Raw genomic sequence first — 18,434 nt, 5'->3', positions numbered from 1 at the left:
ACTACCGTGACTCTCTCTTCCACTCACACAAAACAAAAGCAAAGGCATAAAACAACATTAAAATAGGGAATACAGTGAGGAATTAAAAATCAACCAAAGAATCAGCTAAAAGCAAGAGTGAAGTAATAGGTCTTGAGCTGTGCTTTAAAGCTATCGACAAAGGCTGCCTGTCTTAAGTGTAATGGGAGTTTATTCCACACTGTCGGTCCGTAAAAGCAGAATGCTGCTTCACCGTATTTTTTATATGTCATTGTAGGCACCTCGAGCAGGTCAGCACTTGAAGACCTGAGGGCCCGGTTTGGAACATATCTCTCTAGGCAGTCAGAGAGGTAGGAAGGTGCCAGACCATTTAGAGCTTTATAAATTATTAAAATAATTTTAAAATCAATCCTAAAAACAACCGGGAGCCAGTGTAGTGAAGCTAGAACTGGAGTGATATGTTCTCTCATCCTGGTTTTAGTTAAAATTCTGGCTGCCGCATTTTGAACAAGTTGTAATCTGTCAGTTGTGTTTTTTAGCCAGTGAACGTTGGAACATATGAAGACTTTTAAGGCTTTGTAATCAAACATTAAACAGAACAGATATGACAAATAACTGAAATATACAAAGACATTGTTGACATTTAAAAAAAATTGTATACATTTAAAAATTGCAGAAATAGCTGATCTACAAGCTTACAACGTGTCACGTTGTAAGCTTGTAGATCTGCTATTTCGGATTTTTTTTGTTTGAAAATTTGTGAAAATCTTTCAACATGAAAACGATTATGCAAAAAATAGTTGCGATTATCTTAAGTAATTGCGATTAGAGGAATATGTAATACTTGTTACAGGTCTATTCTACACCATGTATGAGGTGACATCTTGTTACAGGTCTATTCTACACCATGTATGAGGTGACATCTTGTTACAGGTCTATTCTACACCATGTATGAGGTGACATCTTGTTACAGGTCTATTCTACACCATGTATGAGGTGACATCTTGTTACAGGTCTATTCTACACCATGTATGAGGTGACATCTTGTTACAGGTCTATTCTACACCATGTATGAGGTGACATCTTGTTACAGGTCTATTCTACACCATGTATGAGGTGACATCTTGTTACAGGTCTATTCTACACCATGTATGAGGTGACATCTTGTTACAGGTCTATTCTACACCATGTATGAGGTGACATCTTGTTACAGGTCTATTCTACACCATGTATGAGGTGACATCTTGTTACAGGTCTATTCTACACCATGTATGAGGTGACATCTTGTTACAGGTCTATTCTACACCATGTATGAGGTGACATCTTGTTACAGGTCTATTCTACACCATGTATGAGGTGACATCTTGTTACAGGTCTATTCTACACCATGTATGAGGTGACATCTTGTTACAGGTCTATTCTACACCATGTATGAGGTGACATCTTGTTACAGGTCTATTCTACACCATGTATGAGGTGACATCTTGTTACAGGTCTATTCTACACCATGTATGAGGTGACATCTTGTTACAGGTCTATTCTACACCATGTATGAGGTGACATCTTGTTACAGGTCTATTCTACACCATGTATGAGGTGACATCTTGTTACAGATCTATTCTACACCATGTATGAGGTGACATCTTGTTACAGGTCTACTCTACATCATGTATGAGGTGACATCTTGTTACAGGTCTATTCTACATCATGTATGAGGTGACATCTTGTTACAGGTCTATTCTACACCATGTATGAGGTGACATCTTGTTACAGGTCTATTCTACACCATGTATGAGGTGACATCTTGTTACAGGTCTATTCTACACCATGTATGAGGTGACATCTTGTTACAGGTCTATTCTACACCATGTATGAGGTGACATGGTGAAGCTTTGCTCTGAAGTACAGGTCACATTCAACGTAGGACGCCAGGTTACCGACGTCGAAACGCCCACAGATCTCCTGAACGTACACCGGCTGTCTGAAATCAAACAACAGCACGACTCATTTGTCAAATAAGACAAGCATCTGTGTCATTTTCCATTTCTTTGGCTATTAAAAAATAGCAGATCTACAAGCTCATGTTGCGGCACCAAGTGCCGCGCAATGAGCTTGTATATCTGATATTGTTTTTTTAATCCTGGAAAAATGTGTGCAAATCTTTGAATATATATATTTTAAAGCAAACATTTGTAACTCAAATCTTTGCTTCTGGGGGGTCCCTGGAACAAATCATCTAAACATCTTACCTTGGAATGAGCCAAGATACAAAGTTTCCTGGAGCATCTTTCTGTTCTATAGGAGCTTCCTATGAGAGGAAAACAAAGTATGAAAAATATATTCACATTACGTGATATCTTAATGTTTTTCTTTTCTTTTAAACGTATCCATATTCTGGTTATGACATTTAATATCATAATAATAAATTGACAAATCAGGATGGAATATGAAAAATCGGACAGATCTGTGTTGATCACATGACTATAGTGATACTGTGTACCGATTTGATCACATGACTATAGAGATACTGTGTACTGATTTGATCACATGACTATAGAGATACTGTGTACCGATTTGATCACATGACTATAGAGATACTGTGTACCGATTTGATCACATGACTATAGAGATACTGTGTACCGATTTGATCACATGACTATAGAGATACTGTGTACCGATTTGATCACATGACTATAGAGATACTGTGTACCGATTTGATCACATGACTATAGAGATACTGTGTACCGATTTGATCACATGACTATAGAGATACTGTGTACCGATTTGATCACATGACTATAGAGATACTGTGTACCGATTTGATCACATGACTATAGAGATACTGTGTACCGATTTGCATGATGTTTGGACAAAATCTGTAGGAGTAATATCCTACAGTAATATAAAAAAAAAAAAAGTTTAGCAAAGATCAGCCTCCTGGTGGCGCTATAACAGGCCCATGTGAGAGATTTGGGGCAGAGGTTCTGCTCTGGCATCCAGGGAGTGTGTGTGCACAGTTTCCCGTCGATCGGGCCATCGGTGCCGGAGATTAGGGTGTAAAACATAGTCATAGACAATGACTGAACAATATATTGGGGGAAAAAGAAGAAAGCCAACTGGGGGAGGAGATTTGATCTCTATGTGAATGGAAGGATGCTCATGCTAATAGTCTACACCCTCCCCAGGCCAAAACCATCTATAAACAATGAAACAGGGCGGATGGGGGGGGGTGGGGGGGGGGGCTCACTGAGTAAGAACACAGAGTTAGGGCTCTGGTAAAAATGCAGGCTAATCACCTGTGTGCCGTGGATGATATGAATGTCATTCAGACATTCTGGACCCGAGTATTATGGGTTATTATAGTGACTAAAACTAATAAAATAATGAAAAATTGACAAAACATTTTAGTTCTGATTGACCAGGCCACATAATGACAAACGCACGCACGTACGTACGCACGCACACACACACACTTACTTACCCTCTTTTCTTCTAGAAAGGTGTCTAACTGCGGAAGGCTTCTCTTGGAAAACACATAGAAACAGGGACACTGAGGGACAAAATGTCACAGAAATGATCAGGGACACTGAGGGACAAAATGTCACAGAAATGATCAGGGACACTGAGGGACAAAATGTCACAGAAATGATCAGGGACACTGAGGGACAAAATGTTACAGAAATGATCAGGGACAGTTTCTTGCTTCGTTCCCAGAGTTTTCATCCAGACATGAAAATCATGAGGATTGATTCCCATTAGAAAAGCTGACTGACAAGCAGCTCTCAAGAACACAGTCTAAATATTGCGATGCTGATCTCGTAAATGTATTCATTTAAAACGATACTAGATACGTTTTCAAGCTTATAGTCACAATAGTGTCTCTTATTGTTGGCTGCGAGCGCTCAGTGCTTTCAATCACTTTTCAAATCCATTTCCTGTTAACCTCCCTCTGTGGCGACAGCTCAACAAACCAACATCAACACGACTCCATGGACAGAGCAGAGAGAACAACACAGTAAGACTTTCACCCATTCAATCGGGGAACGAATCTGTGTAATTTTTACATTTCTTTGGGCTCTTCAAAAATAGCAGATCTACAAGCTCATAGCGCAGCACCGAGTGCCGCGCTATGAGCTTGTAGATCTGCTATTTTCTTTTTAAATCTTGAACATTTTTGCAAATCTTTGAAAATATATTTTTTAAAGTGATTTCATTTAACTCAAATCTTTGCTTCTGGGGGATTCTACAAATGTCTTCCTACATCCTAACAGTAAAACAAAAAAGAACTTTAATATCAGTGGTTCTCAAACTTTTTTCATGTCCAAATGATATGTATTTGGCCCAGGGACCCCCCAGATGCAAATATTGGAGTTAAAAAAAAAAGTTTTATAAAAATACATATATTCAAAGATTTGCACAAATTTTCATGATAAAAAAAAAAATGCAGATCTACAAGCTCGTAGCTTATATACAAGCAGTTTATCTGCTTGTATATACGCTATTTTTTTAATAGCCAAAGAAATCTGAAAATGACACAGTTGCGTTCCCGGTCTTAATGGGTTAAAACGATACAAAACAAAACATTGAATCAGCCAGAAAACTGTGAGAAGTGATGCAACAGGAGACCCCACTCAGGCGGTATGACGTCATCTCAGGCTGTGTTCACGCTATAGCTGTAACAAAGCTACAAAAACAGCCAAGCGTGATGAGCAACATTTCTGTCAAGTCATGGTTGAAGTGTTGCTCTAAGCCACACACAGGGTGAGGGAACTACTTAACGGTGAGAAGTATTTTTGTCCTTCCATCTACAGAATGGAGCAGGAATTATGAGGGATGAAGGGCGTAGAAATGGTGAAACAACAACATATACGATTGATTGAGGCCTCACTGCGTCACTGAAGCGCTGAAAAAAGGTTGTAGCACAACGTCAGGTGTCACTTTGTAGCTTCATGTGGCTTTGCTGCCACTAGTATGAACGCAGCATCAGGCTGGGACACAAATCCTCTCTTTAGCAGTGTTGATTTTGACAGCAAATTTTGATTTAGTTTTAGTCATAGTCTTTTGAATAAAATTCCATTTAGTTTTAGTCATATTTTAGTCATTCTGAAATGTTTTAGTTTTAGTTTGTCTAGTTTTAGCCGACTAAATATAAGATTTTAGTCGTCTAAATCTACAGTTGATTTAGTCGACTAAAGCGTATGTTGGCGGTGCCTTGATGGCGTCGTAATGGCTGATTTTACACTTGGTTGCATGCTGAAAATAGCCGATCTCACAACGTGTCGCAGTTGTGAGCTTGTAGATCCGCTATTTTCAGAGCGCAACACACGTGTGCAACCAAACATAAAATGACTTGTGTTTTGCTTCTCTTCTCCACTAGATCCTCACTAACATTTTAGTCAAGTATTTATTTGTTGACGAAAAGTTTTTATTTCGTTTTCAGTGAAAAAGCCGACGAACATTTTTCCTCATCGTTTTAGTCGACAAAATCAACAGCTCTTTATAAAACTACAAACTTTACAACTCTTTTGGTAGGATGGAATGACAGACCACAATCAGGACCCTAACCTTAACCATAATGATATCTGTTACAAGTTAAAGTCCGGAATTAAAAATGTACTTGAATAAAAGTACAAAAGTATTGGTATCAAAATGTACTTAAAGTACCAAAAGTAAAAGTGCTAAAATGTTTGAAAATAGCAGATCTACAAGCTCACAGCGATGCAACGCGTTGTGAGCTTGTAGATCTGCTATTTTCAAATAGCCTATGTATAAAATAGGGCTAAAGTGGTTCATGTATGTTGTATAATATGATAATTTATCTGCAAAGTAACAAGTAATTAAAGTTTTCTAATAATTGTAGTGGAGAAGAAGTATAATATTTCCCTCTGAGATGTAGTGGAGTAGAAGTAAAAGTACTGAACATTTTAAATACAGTAAAGTAAAAATACCTCAATACCACCACTGCTGACTGACTGACTGAACCAAGAAAGTCCACTTTCAGAGATGACTTTGAACCTGGCTGGCGCCCCTACTTTGGGCATCATGTCATTATAGGACACAACGAAAATGTTCTAAATATCTTCAAAAATATCTGAGTGAAAATGTTTCTAAAACAGCGTGGTGTAGATGTGTTGTTAGAAGAGGGCTTACTGCTCTCCTAGACGTGGTGTCTGTAGGAAGAGGTTTCTCCTTCATGCAGATCACCCTCAGGTCTTCATCCACTTCCAGGATCCCATATTTATGAGTCTCTGTGTGAGGAGAGACAGACATGATTCTACTGTAAACCATTGGTTCTCTGTGTGAGGAGAGACAGACATGATTCTACTGTAAACCATTGGTTCTCTGTGTGAGGAGAGACAGACATGATTCTACTGTAAACCATTGGTTCTCTGTGTGAGGAGAGACAGACATAATTCTACTGTAAACCATTGGTTCTCTGTGTGAGGAGAGACAGACATAATTCTACTGTAAACCATTGGTTCTCTGTGTGAGGAGAGACAGACATGATTCTACTGTAAACCATTGGTTCTCTGTGTGAGGAGAGACAGACATGATTCTACTGTAAACCATTGGTTCTCTGTGTGAGGAGAGACAGACATGATTCTACTGTAAACCATTGGTCTTCCAAACCTTTTCAGCCAAGACAAAAACGTTAAATGTGGTGTCTCCCCCGGACCCAAACTTAGAAAAATCGATTACATACATTTACCACTTAAGTTACCACTATGTAATAGCTTTTTGTAATTAATGCAGGGGTCTTCAACGTTTTCAGGCCAAGGACCCCCTAGCTGAGAGAGAGATGAAGCAGGGACCCCCTACTCTATATTGTATAAAATTGTGTTTCAGATTAAAGTTTTTTTTTTACTTAGTCTGCTCTTTTTTCCCTCTACACCTACAGCCTCTTTGCCAAAAATAGCCGATCTACAAGCTCTCAACGCCTCGCGAGAGCTTGTAGATCTGCTATTTTCGGCTAATGTTCCCCTCAGAAAAGGAATTCTAGGGTTCAAGTGGTTAATGTAAAAAAAACGAAATCCTATCACACAAAGATTTGGCGGACCCCCTATAGTAGCTCTTTTATTTAATTAATGCATCTTGTTTTTCTTTTCAAATATTTTTGAAAATCTCTCTAAAAATTTTGGATTTTAGAAAATGTTTTAAATAATTGTTTTGTCGGTGATTTTTTTTTATTTAAATGCAAAACAAAAAAGAGGGACATTTAGAAATGGGACCGGCTCCCGACTTATTGTTTGGGTTGTTTCTACGATTGGTCACTGGGAGCTGACCAGTACAAGCACAGTCTTCTACTGTTGGTCACTGGGAGCTGACCAGTACAAGCACAGTCTTCTACTGTTGGTCACTGGGAGCTGACCAGTACAACCACAGTCTTCTACGGTTGGTCACTGGGAGCTGACCAGTACAACCACTATGTTGAAGTTCTGAGGAAACGTGACAATATCCTCCTGACATATTGAATATCCGAGTGTGGTCCATAAAAATTTCAATAGAACCTTCAGAAGTCTAACAGAGAGCTTTACCTTCATCTTTACACTGGTAAGACAGAAGCAGACAGTTGTCTTCACTCTGTGTCTGCAGCTCACAGAACCTCTCCTTCACCCGCCTCAGACTGAAGTCTTCTCTGAACAGCGTGTCCCTTTGTTTATACACAGAAGAGACCTTTAATCACATCATCAGAGAGAAGCTGAACCCATTGAGACCGGGAACGCATCTGTGTAACCACTTTATCCATTATTTTGTTCTTTGGCTATTCAAAAATGTAATAGCAGATCTACAAGCTCATAGTGTGACAGCGAGTGCCGCGCTATGAGCTTGTAGATCTGCTATTTTTGAAAAAACGTGAAAATCTTTGAATTGATGTATATTTTTTAAGGGAACATTTTCAAACTCTTTGCTTCTAGGGGGTCCCTGGAACAACATATTTTGAGATGGGGGTCCGCGGCAAAATACCATTTTGGGGGTCCTTGACATGAAAAAGTTTGAAAACCGCTGATATACAGTAGCAACATACTAGTGATGAGCGGGTCGACCCGTAACCCGCGGGACCCGCGGGTCAACCCGCGGCGCGGGTAGGTCGAGTCAGGATTTCAGAGAAAATTATGCGGGCTGAGGGTGAGCGGGTCAGCCGCTCTCACACGCAAAAAAACAAAAAAAAACCTATTTTGAACAACATGCTTGTTTATTCAGCCCATGACAATGTTGTGCTACTGTAGACATTTAAAGGGACTTTGGGTACTTAAAAGAGCGCTATATAATATATATATATATTCCCACCGCGGGTCGCGGGGCGGGTTGAGCCATAGATTTATATATGGGTTCGCGGGGCGGGTTGAGGCGGGTCGCGTTCCGTCGCGGGTTGGGGCGGGGCGGGTCATGAAAAAACCCGACCCGCACATCACTACAACATACGTTTTTTTTCACAAAAAACTGTTAGGATTTAGAAGACATTTGTAGAATCCCCCAGAAGCAAAGATTTGAGTTACAAATGTTTCCTTTAAAAACATATATATATTCAAAGATTTGCACAAATGTTCATGATTTAAACAAAACTAGCAGATCTACAAGCTCATAGCACTTGGTGCCGCGCTATGAGCTTGTATATCTGCTATTTTCTTATAGCCAAAGAAATCAAAAAATGACAGATTATTTTCCGGTCTTAATAGGTTAAGCTTCTGATTTACGATATCATCATCTTTATGGATACCCACGTATGAAATGTGGTCATTTCATACACACCACACATCAAAGCTGGGTGTTATGTTTATAAATCATAGTAAAACATACCCTCCAATGACCATGACATCATCTTCTATCTCAAAGTGCTTCACAGCCAGCTGCAGACAGGCCACGGCTCCAAGACGCTCCTGAGGGAGTAAGACATGTCTTTCTGTCTTAATGGGTAAACACTGTGTTATGTAATAATGTTCTTTGTGGGTGTGGGTGTCATTTAGCTTTGTTCTGTCTGTCCAATGCTGTCACACACAAACAACCACTGTAAGTGAAACACACCCACAATTAAAGGAGTAGTTCACCAAAAAAAATGACTTATTTTCCATCATTTACACACCCCATGAAGCCTTGAATTCATGGAGATTTTTTGTCACATTCCTAAAACAAATTCAGTTTTTTCTTAATTTTCTATTCCACAATTTTGTAACCCATTCTTTCACCCAGTGCCAATTGCCTATGTAATCCTGGGCGCTACTCTCCCTCTACCAGCCTAGGGAGAGCCCAGAACTGAGCTCATGCCTCCTTCAATGCATGAGGAGCTGGCAGGCCGCTTCTTATCACCTGACAGTGGGGGGTTTCCCCGGTAGGACGTAGCTTCTTGTCACCTGACAGGGGGGAGTTTCCCTGGTAGGACGTAGCTTCTTATCACCTGACAGGGGGGAGTTTCCCCGGTAGGACGTAGGTTCTTGTCACCTGACAGGGAGGAGTTTCCCTGGTAGGACGTAGCTTCTTGTCACCTGACAGGGAGGAGTTTCCCCGGTAGGACGTAGCTTCTTGTCACCTGACAGGGGGGAGTTTCCCTGGTAGGACGTAGCTTCTTATCACCTGACAGGGGGGAGTTTCCCCGGTAGGACGTAGCTTCTTGTCACCTGACAGGGAGGAGTTTCCCTGGTAGGACGTAGCTTCTTGTCACCTGACAGGGGGGAGTTTCCCCGGTAGGACGTAACTTCTTATCACCTGACAGGGAGGAGTTTCCCCGGTAGGACGTAGCGTGTGGAAGGAACACGTTATTCCAACCAGTTCCTTTCCCCTCCATCAGGCGCCCCGGCTGACCAGGGGGAGGCACCTATGCCAATAATTTGATGACCGGGACATCCTTCAATAGGAGACTCAATAGGACACCGGGCATCAAATTATTGGTGGCCATTATCGGACCCCACTTTGAGAACCAACCCTTTTAACGGTTCTTACATCATTAGTCGTGGTCTGGTCGTTGAGGACGTGGACCATGGAGAACCCAGCCGCCCACTCTGTGAAAGCTCCATGGTAAACACTGTTGGTCTGTGGAACATTGCCATTGACACACACACACACACCCACACACACACACACACACACACACACACACACACACACACACACACACACACACACACACACACACACACACACACACACACACACACACACACACACACTATATTAACCTATTCAAACCGGGAATGCATCTGTGTAACCACTTTAACCATTATACTTTGGCTATTAAATAATGTGCAGATCTACAAGCTGATAGCGCAGCACTCGTGCTGTTCTATGAGCTCATAGAACAGCACTCGTGCTGTTCTATGAGCTCATAGAACTGCTATTTTTGAAAAGGCGATATTAAAAAAAAAGCACTATCCTGGATACCGCCTTCCCAAATACAAAAAAGGTATTCAGGGTCCCGAAAGGGACTAGTCCCATCCCTAGAAACGAAGGTTATGAAGGTAACCACGGTTATGTGACCCTATTGGATCACTCCAATGTGGGGATCACTCCGCAGCGAAGGGATACATTCGAGGTAAGGATTAACTGATTCACTACAGTGCGCACCTGTGCGTGCGTGGGGGGTGTGGCCTCCCCTATAGGCACACCACACCCACGCGCGTCTGCTTGAAGGACATTTCGAGGCGCCTCAAGCACCACGACAGGATTGGAGTGATCCAATAGGGTCACATAACCGTGGTTACCTTCGTAACCTTCGTTATGTTTCCCCTCATTGGATCACTCCAATGTGGGTATAGAAGTACCCGATTCACCTGGTGGTTGAGGTAGGAACAGTCAGGCCAACAAGAAGGCTGAAAGCATAGAACCTACCCCGAACTAGCCGCCTCGTCTGTGAGGTCAGGAGGAGCTGCCCAGAACTGCCGACACCACTGCATTAGGTGTCGCCACGTTGATATTATAAAATCTGGCAAAGGTGGCAGATGAGGCCCAACTGGCTGCGGGACACACCTCAGAGAGTGGAACCCCCCGCAGGAGGGCTCTAGATGAGGCCATTCCCCTGGTGGAATGAGCCACCACACCAACTGGCCCAGGCCTACCAGCCAGACCATATGCCAACTGGATTGTGTCCAATGGGACAGCCTCTGCTCAGACAGACTTGACCCCAGGACCCCCTCTGCATAGCACACAAAGAGCTGGTCTGTCCTGCGCAGCGACTGCGTGCGACTCACATATGCTTGCACAGCCCTTACAGGGCAAAGCACACTCCTCCGGTCAGGCCCCACCCTGTGGCACCCCGTGGTTCGGGGTGCCACAGGGTCCCCCCGGCCTGCGAGAGCAGGTCGGGCCTCAGGGGCAACTGCCATGGAGTCCCTGCAAGGAGAGACGACAGGAGACTGAACCATGGGCGCCTCGGCCAAAACGGGGCAATTAGTATCAACCTGTGACCTGCCTGCTTGGTCCTGTCCAGCACTGCAGGGATCAAGGGAATTGGAGGAAATGCATACAGCGGTTCCTCTGGCCAGTCGTGGGCCAGAGCATCCAGTCCCAGGGGTCCCGGAGGCCCCGTCACTGAGAACCAGAGGGGGCACTGAGAGTTCCCTGAGGCGGCAAAGAGGTCCACTTGGGCCCGGCCAAACCTCATCCACAGCTGCTGCACCACCTGAGGGTGCAGACGCCAGTCCCTCTCTTGCGGCCCTGCCCTCGAGAGCATGTCCGCTGCTGTGTTGTGAGCCCCAGGAATGAACGCTGCATGTAGAGAAGCTAGATGCGCATGAGCCCACAAGAGCAACCTCTCTGCCACTCTGTGCAGACGGGGAGATCTCACCCCCCCCTGGTGGTTGATGTAGGCCACCACTGAGGCATTGTCTGTCCTCACCAACACGTCTGTCCCTTAGGGACGGGAGGAAACTCTGAAGAGCCAGGTGCACTGCCCTGAGCTCTAAGACATTGATATGTCTGTCCAGCCACGGGGCCTTCCACTGGCCACTCGCTGACCTGCCATTGTGCACTGCTCCCCAACCTGCCAGGGAGGCGTCACTAGCTCCCTGCGTCACACCCTGTGCAGCTCCACTCCTTGACATAGAAAGGAGCGTGAGTGCCACCTCGACAGCGCCCTCAGGCACTGTGCTGTCACCACAAGGCGACGATGTCTGTGTCGTTTCGAGTGAAATCTGTGGGAGTTGAACCACAGTTGTAGAGGCCTGAGATGGAGCAGGCCTAGAGGAACCAGCAGTGAGGCCGCTGTTAGCAAGCCTAACAGACGCTGGCACTCCCACACTGTCACCTTCTGAACCCGCTGAAAGCGGCTCAGGAATGAGAGGATCGTCTCTACCCTTACCTGCGGTAGAGACGCCCTCATTGTCTGTGCATCCAAAGACATCCCTATGAATGTCACAGCCTGGGATGGAGTCAAGTGACTCTTCTCGTGGTTCAACACCAACCCCAACTGCTGTATGTGGAGCACAACCTTGTGTGTGGCTAAATTCGCTTCCTCCTCGGAGTGAGCGTAAATTAGCCAGTCGTCCAGATAGTTTGGTATAGTCAGACCTCTGGCTGCCAGGGGCGCGAGGACTGCCACCATGCATTTGGTAAATGTCCGTGGCACCAGCGCAAGCCCGAAGGGAAGGACCATGAAATCATAAGCCGTCCCTTCGAAGGCGAACCGGAGGTACTTCCAACAGGATGGATGGATGGGAATTTGGAAATACACATCCTTCAAGTCGATCGTCGTGAACCATAGGCCTTTCGACATGGCCTGAAGAACACAAGCTGGGGAAAGCATACGGAACTTTAACCACTTTAGCCAGCGATTCTCCCTTCGCAGATCGAGAATAGGGCGAAGCCCCCCGCCCTTTTTGGGAATGACAAAATAGGTCGAGTAGAACCCACCTAGCCGTTCTAGCGGCCGTAGTATCCTGATGGCGTCCTTGTCCAGCAGTACGGATATCTCCTTCCGTAGCACTTCCGTCTTCAGGGGGTCGGCCACTGTCGTAGGATGGATACCCGTGAATGGAGGCGGCCGGTCTCGGAATTGGAGTCTGTACCCCTGGAGCATGGTAGAAAGAACCCATGGCGACTCCACCCGCTCCTCCCAGATTGCCCTTTGGGCCTGGGAGAAGCGGCCGAGGCCGGTGACACCGTCAGGTTAACTGCTGTGGCCCGCCCCCCCTAGGAGTGGCGCGTCTGGGCCTTCCAGTCTCGTTGCGTCCCCGACGACGGTCCTCCTCTCTGCGCCTGTCGACTCGCCTCTGAGCCGGGTTAGGTGGCGCAGCCTGGGGCTGCCGAATAGGCAAGGACTCGGCCATCCTCCTGGACGGTGGAGGGCCACCTCGGTCCGGTCGGCCTGGCCTGAAAGGAGGGGCACGGACCCGAGGTGGAGGCATGAAATGTTTCAGGGTCTCCTGATCCTTCCGGACCCTGGCCGTCTGCCGCAAGATATCATCGACCCCGGGCCCAAAGGTAACACCGGGGGTCAGGGGGAGGTCAGCAAACGTGCTCTGCATAGAGGAAGGCAGCTTGGTCTGTGCCAGCCAAAGGTGGCGCCTAGCCTGGTCTCTGACCATCTGACCATCAGGTCAGAGACCAGTTTCACCTCTTGAGTGAGAGGTCCTCCATCCCCTGTGACCTAGGGCAGCAAGCTCTGCAGGTAGGCATGGAGGAGCATCACTGCATTAGACAGGCGTCCCACCGCTGTCAGTGAACCATATACCGTCTTGAGGTCATCGTCAAACGTCCTGGGAGGACCAGGCTTAAGACGGGGGGTTTTGCCAATGATGTCCTTATCTGGCAGGTCCATGGCTGCAATCATGGAGTCCATGGTTGGGTACTCCCGGAGGCCAAGGGAATCAGGCTCTGCCATGAAAGCCCATGGCCCCGAATCAGAGGTACAAACTGACCAGGCTTCCAGGTTATGGAGATGCCTGTCAGCTAAGGGGGAATAACAGTCAGCACCAGGTTATGGTAAAACTGACTTTTAGTGTAATATTGACTGTAAATACAAACCTTGGAATATAAAGCAGAATTTCCTTTAATTGGGATTCCTGCAAAACAAGGAAAGAAAGCACAAAAAGACCTCAGAACAGCTAGCAAAGTTGGTACAAGCTGAGGCTTGGTTAGTGCAGCCGACTGCTAACCAGCGCTAACAGCGCTACAAACATTTAGTAACCAGCATAAATGGTACACACGGCACAATAATCAAGAGTTCTCGTGAGGAGGGCTACAAAGTTAGCAGCTCCAGGCAAAACCTAGCCACTGAGAACACTTGGATGTGAAATAATTGAGCTATAGTAGAGGTTACATACCTTCTCTGCTCACTTACCGACCTTGAACCTGAATGTTCCGCCAAGAAATGAAAAAGCAGGCGCGCGTGGGTGTGGAGTGCCTATATAGGGGAGGCCACACCCCCACGCGCGCACGGTAGTGAATCAGTTAATCCTTACCTCGAATGTATCCCTCTGCTGCGGAGTGATACCCACATTGGAGTGATACCCACATTGGAGTGATCCAATGAGGGGAAACATAACCATAAGGGATGTTAACACTTACAACAACATAGATGTGTTCCACACAGCCAGCAGAGGTCAGTGCATGGACCCAGTGTGATATTAAAGCTTGGTGTCCGACGGGCAGCAGAGGCTTGGCTCTGCCGGACAGATGGCTGAACTGACCGCTGGTGTCTCTCTCCATGTCTCTCTGCAGCCTAGTGCCATACCCTGCTGCCAGCACCACCGCTCTCATTGTGAACACCTGTACGGGTCAATATAATAAAGAATACATAATATATAATATATAAACGTATATAGGATTAATCTTACTACTATATAATTGTCAAAAGCTCCAAAGTTCGGCAGGGATTCGCAAGCACAGGATCACTCCATATGCCTCCAAGACCCGTCACAGACTGTTGATCAGAGCTATGGCTATGTTTTAGGCATCTTACCCCACCTCCATCAGTGATCGGACTCTCGGTTTGATTGATTCTCTGATACGCCTATCAGACCCTCAGCCTGATCTGGCAGGTTGCCATAGCAACCAGACACAGGAAGTCTGACCTCTTTATCACATGACCGAGGTTGGGAGGATGTGACTAGAGGTTAGGGCCGCAAAGCAAAGAGGTCGGACTTCGCATGACGTGTGTGCAGAGCTATAATTAGGCCAGGTCGCCGTCATGGTTCATGAATATCTCTTACAGAGCCATGCCACGGAAAAGATAACTTTTTCGTGGCCCAATCTCTGGGCCGTCGGACCCGAAACGCCAAGCGCAAGTGTTTCCTTCGTGCAGTAGAACATCTAAACGCAACACACTGTAAAAGCAAGAGAGTAAAGCGTAATAGGACCACAAAAAAGGACAGAAACTTCAGAAGAGCATGGACACCTCCACACCAACCCACAGAAATAGTTTCACACACCAACTATGGATAGTGTCTGCAATTCATGCCATGCTGTCATGTTCCCCTGGGAAACATCAAAAGGTCCTGTTGGCAGACTCTCCCTGTTATCAAGAGAGGAGGTAGGGCCCAAATAGTTAGAGCTTGCATCCAGATGTCACCACTATATCTTGCCATGCAGGAGCATAAATTTAACATCAACATGAGGATCGATACAGCTGAGAAGGACTTCTCTGATTACCTCCTTGAATTAGGGGAAGACAGACTCGCACATGGACACACTGAAGTTCAAATCCACATTCCGCCACACCACTTGGTTAAAGACTTGAATACATTAATTTCATACACCTTCCCTGACCTGCAGAATGAATGTATTGACAGACACAATCTTCTCAAAGGCACTGTATACACTCCGCTAAACAACGATATCCGGGAAATCAACAACAGGTGCATGGCTGAGTTCCCTGGAGAAGACAGAGTGTACTTCTCAGCTGACTCAATTAAGGAGGACAACCACAAGAACTCTATGCCTGTGGAATTCCTAAATTCACTGACACCCTCTGGACTCCCTGACCATAATCTGAAACTGAAACTAGGAGCCCCAGTCATGCTGCTTAGAAACCTGCAAGCAGGTGCCGAGCGCACTCTCAGGAATGGCACCAGAATGGTGGTGGTACAGATGATGGAGACAAAGTCATTGAATGTGAGATTGCAGTAGGGACAAACAAGGGTGAAAGAATCTTCCTCCCAAGGATCCCTCACCATGACAGAAGTGAAGAGCTTCCCTTCACATTATGCAGACGCCAGTTCCCTGTCAGGTTAGCTTTCTCCGTTACCATCAATAAAGGTCAAGGCCAAGAGAACGACAGAGTTGGCATCTACTTACCTCAGCCTGTGTTCGCTCATGGCCAACTCTACACAGCCTTCTCAAGGGGAAAGAGAGCCAGCGCTGTCAAAGTTTACATTGAGGGTAATGATGAGGGAACAACTGACAATATTGTTTACAATGAAATATTTTAATTAACTTTGAGCCATGAGGAGGAAATTGACTATTTAGAAGGGATGACAAAGGAAATGTTCGAAGACTATGATGAATTAGAGCGCTGCAATAGTGTCTTGACTTTGAGCCACGCAAATGCCAGGCAGGTAGAAAGAGAAGAATTGGAACAATATAAGGTTGGGGCCTAAATGTGAGGGCCGCGAAGCATCTCCTCACACCAGGCTTTGGCGTTTTGGGTCTCTTGACCTGTATTTGTTAAACTAGATGTGAGGGCCGCAAAACGGCCCTGACATCTAGTATATATAATATAGACTATAGCTATTAGCTCTCATTATGAACACCTGGACACATAATATAAATCAGTGGTGGAAAAAGTAGCTACTCACATTTGTTACTTAAGTAAAAGTATCAATACTGCAATGTAGAAATACTCTGTTACAAGTAAAAAAAAAAATTACTTGAGTAAAAGTACAAAAGTATGTTTCAAAATGTACTTAAGTACTAAAAGTAGAAAGTACTCATTATGCAGAATGTCCCATTTCACAAGCTTTCAAATGTATAAAAGGTAGACTAATCTTTTGAAAATAGCAGATCTACAAGCTCATGATCTACAAGCTCACAATGATGCGACACATTGTGAGCTTGTAGATCTGCTATTTTCAATATGCTATTTTCAAATGGCTGAAATGTATATAGGGCTGAAGTGGTTAATGTATGTTTTGTAATAATAATCTAAATCTACAAATTAACTAGTAACTAAACTTTTCAAATAATTGCAGTGGAGTTAAAGGTACAATATTTGCCTCTGAGATGTAGTGGAGTAGAAGTAAAAGGACTGAAAATTGGAAATACTCCAGCAAACTTAAACATACCTAAAAATGTTACTTAAGTACAGCATTTTAGTAAATGTACTTAGTTACTTTACACCAATTAATATAATATATATAATAACATATATTATAATAATATATAATATAAAAGAAAAATAATACATAATATAATAATAATATATCAGCTCTCATTGGATCAAACAACTGTACACACTTTACTGTAGGGTCACAGCTTTCACTGTAACACTACACAACACATAAAGAGTTATAGCTCGACCAGAACCAGAGTTTTAATTCATGTATCCTGGATAATAGTACACTATAAGTGATGATCTGACTTCTGGTTGTTTAATATTTCACTATTTAGCTGTTATTGATGTTGTTGTTGTTTAATATTTCACTATTTAGCTGTTATTTACTGAAATAAATCCAAACCCAAACCTGGACTTCAGCCTCTCCTCTCTGTGGTGTGTCTGTGGTAGGTGTTACATCGGAATTAGTGACCTATTGAATCCGGTCGCGGTTGTGTTTTTCTGTCTCACATTGAGAGGTATTACACATTTACTTGAGTAAAAGTACAAAAGCATTGGCATCAAAATATACGTAAAGTACCAAAAGTAAAAGTATTCATTATGCAGAAGGTTCCATTTCACAAGTTTTCCAAATATATAAAAACATGCTTTGAAAATAGCAGATCTACAAGCTCACAACTTTCAAATTGTCAAAGTATACTGTATATAACCGGTTTTGTTATAATAATCTAAATCTACAAAGTAACTTGTAACTAAAGTTGTCAAATAATTGCAGTGGTGTAAAAAAGTACAATATTTGCCTGTGAGATGTAATGGAGTAGAAGTAAAAGTATTTAATTATTCCACTGCGTCCCCTAAAGGTCTGGTCAATATAAATATACCATTGATTAGACCTGTAGGGGGCGCAGTGGAGTAAAATAAATAGTTTCCATCTGGCGGGACATATTTACATTTCTGCCCATAAAATGTATTCTACAGAGAAGGTGGGGTCCTGAGAGGCTCCTGCCACCCTGGACAATAGACTTTAAACAACACAAAACAGCCTTTGTTTCAGTAAGTAGTGAAGTACTTTAGTTTATTTTGACTAAAGACGGAGACCTCTAACTGCAGTGTAATGTTGGCTCTATGAGCAGAGCTGTATAATGTTATATATATATATATATATATATATATATATATATAATGTCTGTAATGTTGGCTCTATGAGCAGAGCTGTATAATGTTATATATATATATAATATATAATATATATAGT

At 43.8% G+C, this 18,434-nt stretch overlaps 1 protein-coding gene across 2 annotated transcripts; it reads right to left on the bottom strand.

Annotated features, from left to right (window-relative positions):
- Window positions 1-1,748: 1,748 nt before the first annotated feature.
- Window positions 1,749-17,663, bottom strand: LOC308073747 (mannose-1-phosphate guanylyltransferase catalytic subunit beta-like). Of its 2 annotated transcripts, XM_080412856.1 has the most exons (9): window positions 17,589-17,663; window positions 14,476-14,676; window positions 9,916-10,005; window positions 8,779-8,858; window positions 7,515-7,630; window positions 6,130-6,227; window positions 3,461-3,529; window positions 2,229-2,287; window positions 1,749-1,960 (listed from the first exon to the last, which is right to left on the bottom strand). In XM_080412856.1, exons 2-9 carry the CDS (start codon window positions 14,665-14,667, stop codon window positions 1,840-1,842), a joined length of 825 nt encoding a protein of 274 aa, XP_080268982.1. In that variant the 5' UTR covers window positions 14,668-14,676; window positions 17,589-17,663; the 3' UTR covers window positions 1,749-1,839. The 2 variants fall into 2 exon arrangements, with proteins under 2 accessions (XP_080268982.1, XP_080268983.1); XM_080412857.1 differs by lacking the exon at window positions 9,916-10,005.
- Between the last annotated feature and the right edge of the window lie 771 nt (window positions 17,664-18,434).

This window comes from Gymnoscopelus braueri (assembly GCF_963280865.1).
Source record: "Gymnoscopelus braueri genome assembly, chromosome: 18".
In the NCBI taxonomy this organism is placed as follows: Eukaryota; Metazoa; Chordata; class Actinopteri; order Myctophiformes; family Myctophidae; genus Gymnoscopelus; species Gymnoscopelus braueri.
Note: the sequence above shows the minus strand (reverse complement) of the source record. Positions and strands in the feature narration are given on the sequence as shown.

What these genes read in the sequence shown, in the direction of transcription:
- LOC308073747 (XM_080412856.1), bottom strand. Translation starts at nt 14,667, where the DNA reads ATGAGAGCGGTGGTGCTGGCAGCAGGGTATGGCACTAGGCTGCAGAGA. An exon ending in GATGTCATGGTCATTGGAGG is followed by an intron (nt 7,631 to 8,778) that starts GTATGTTTTACT and finishes GTATAAACAAAG; the next exon opens with GGACACGCTGTTCAGAGAAG. An exon ending in CCTTTCTAGAAGAAAAGAGG is followed by an intron (nt 2,288 to 3,460) that starts GTAAGTAAGTGT and finishes TTCCTCTCATAG; the next exon opens with GAAGCTCCTATAGAACAGAA.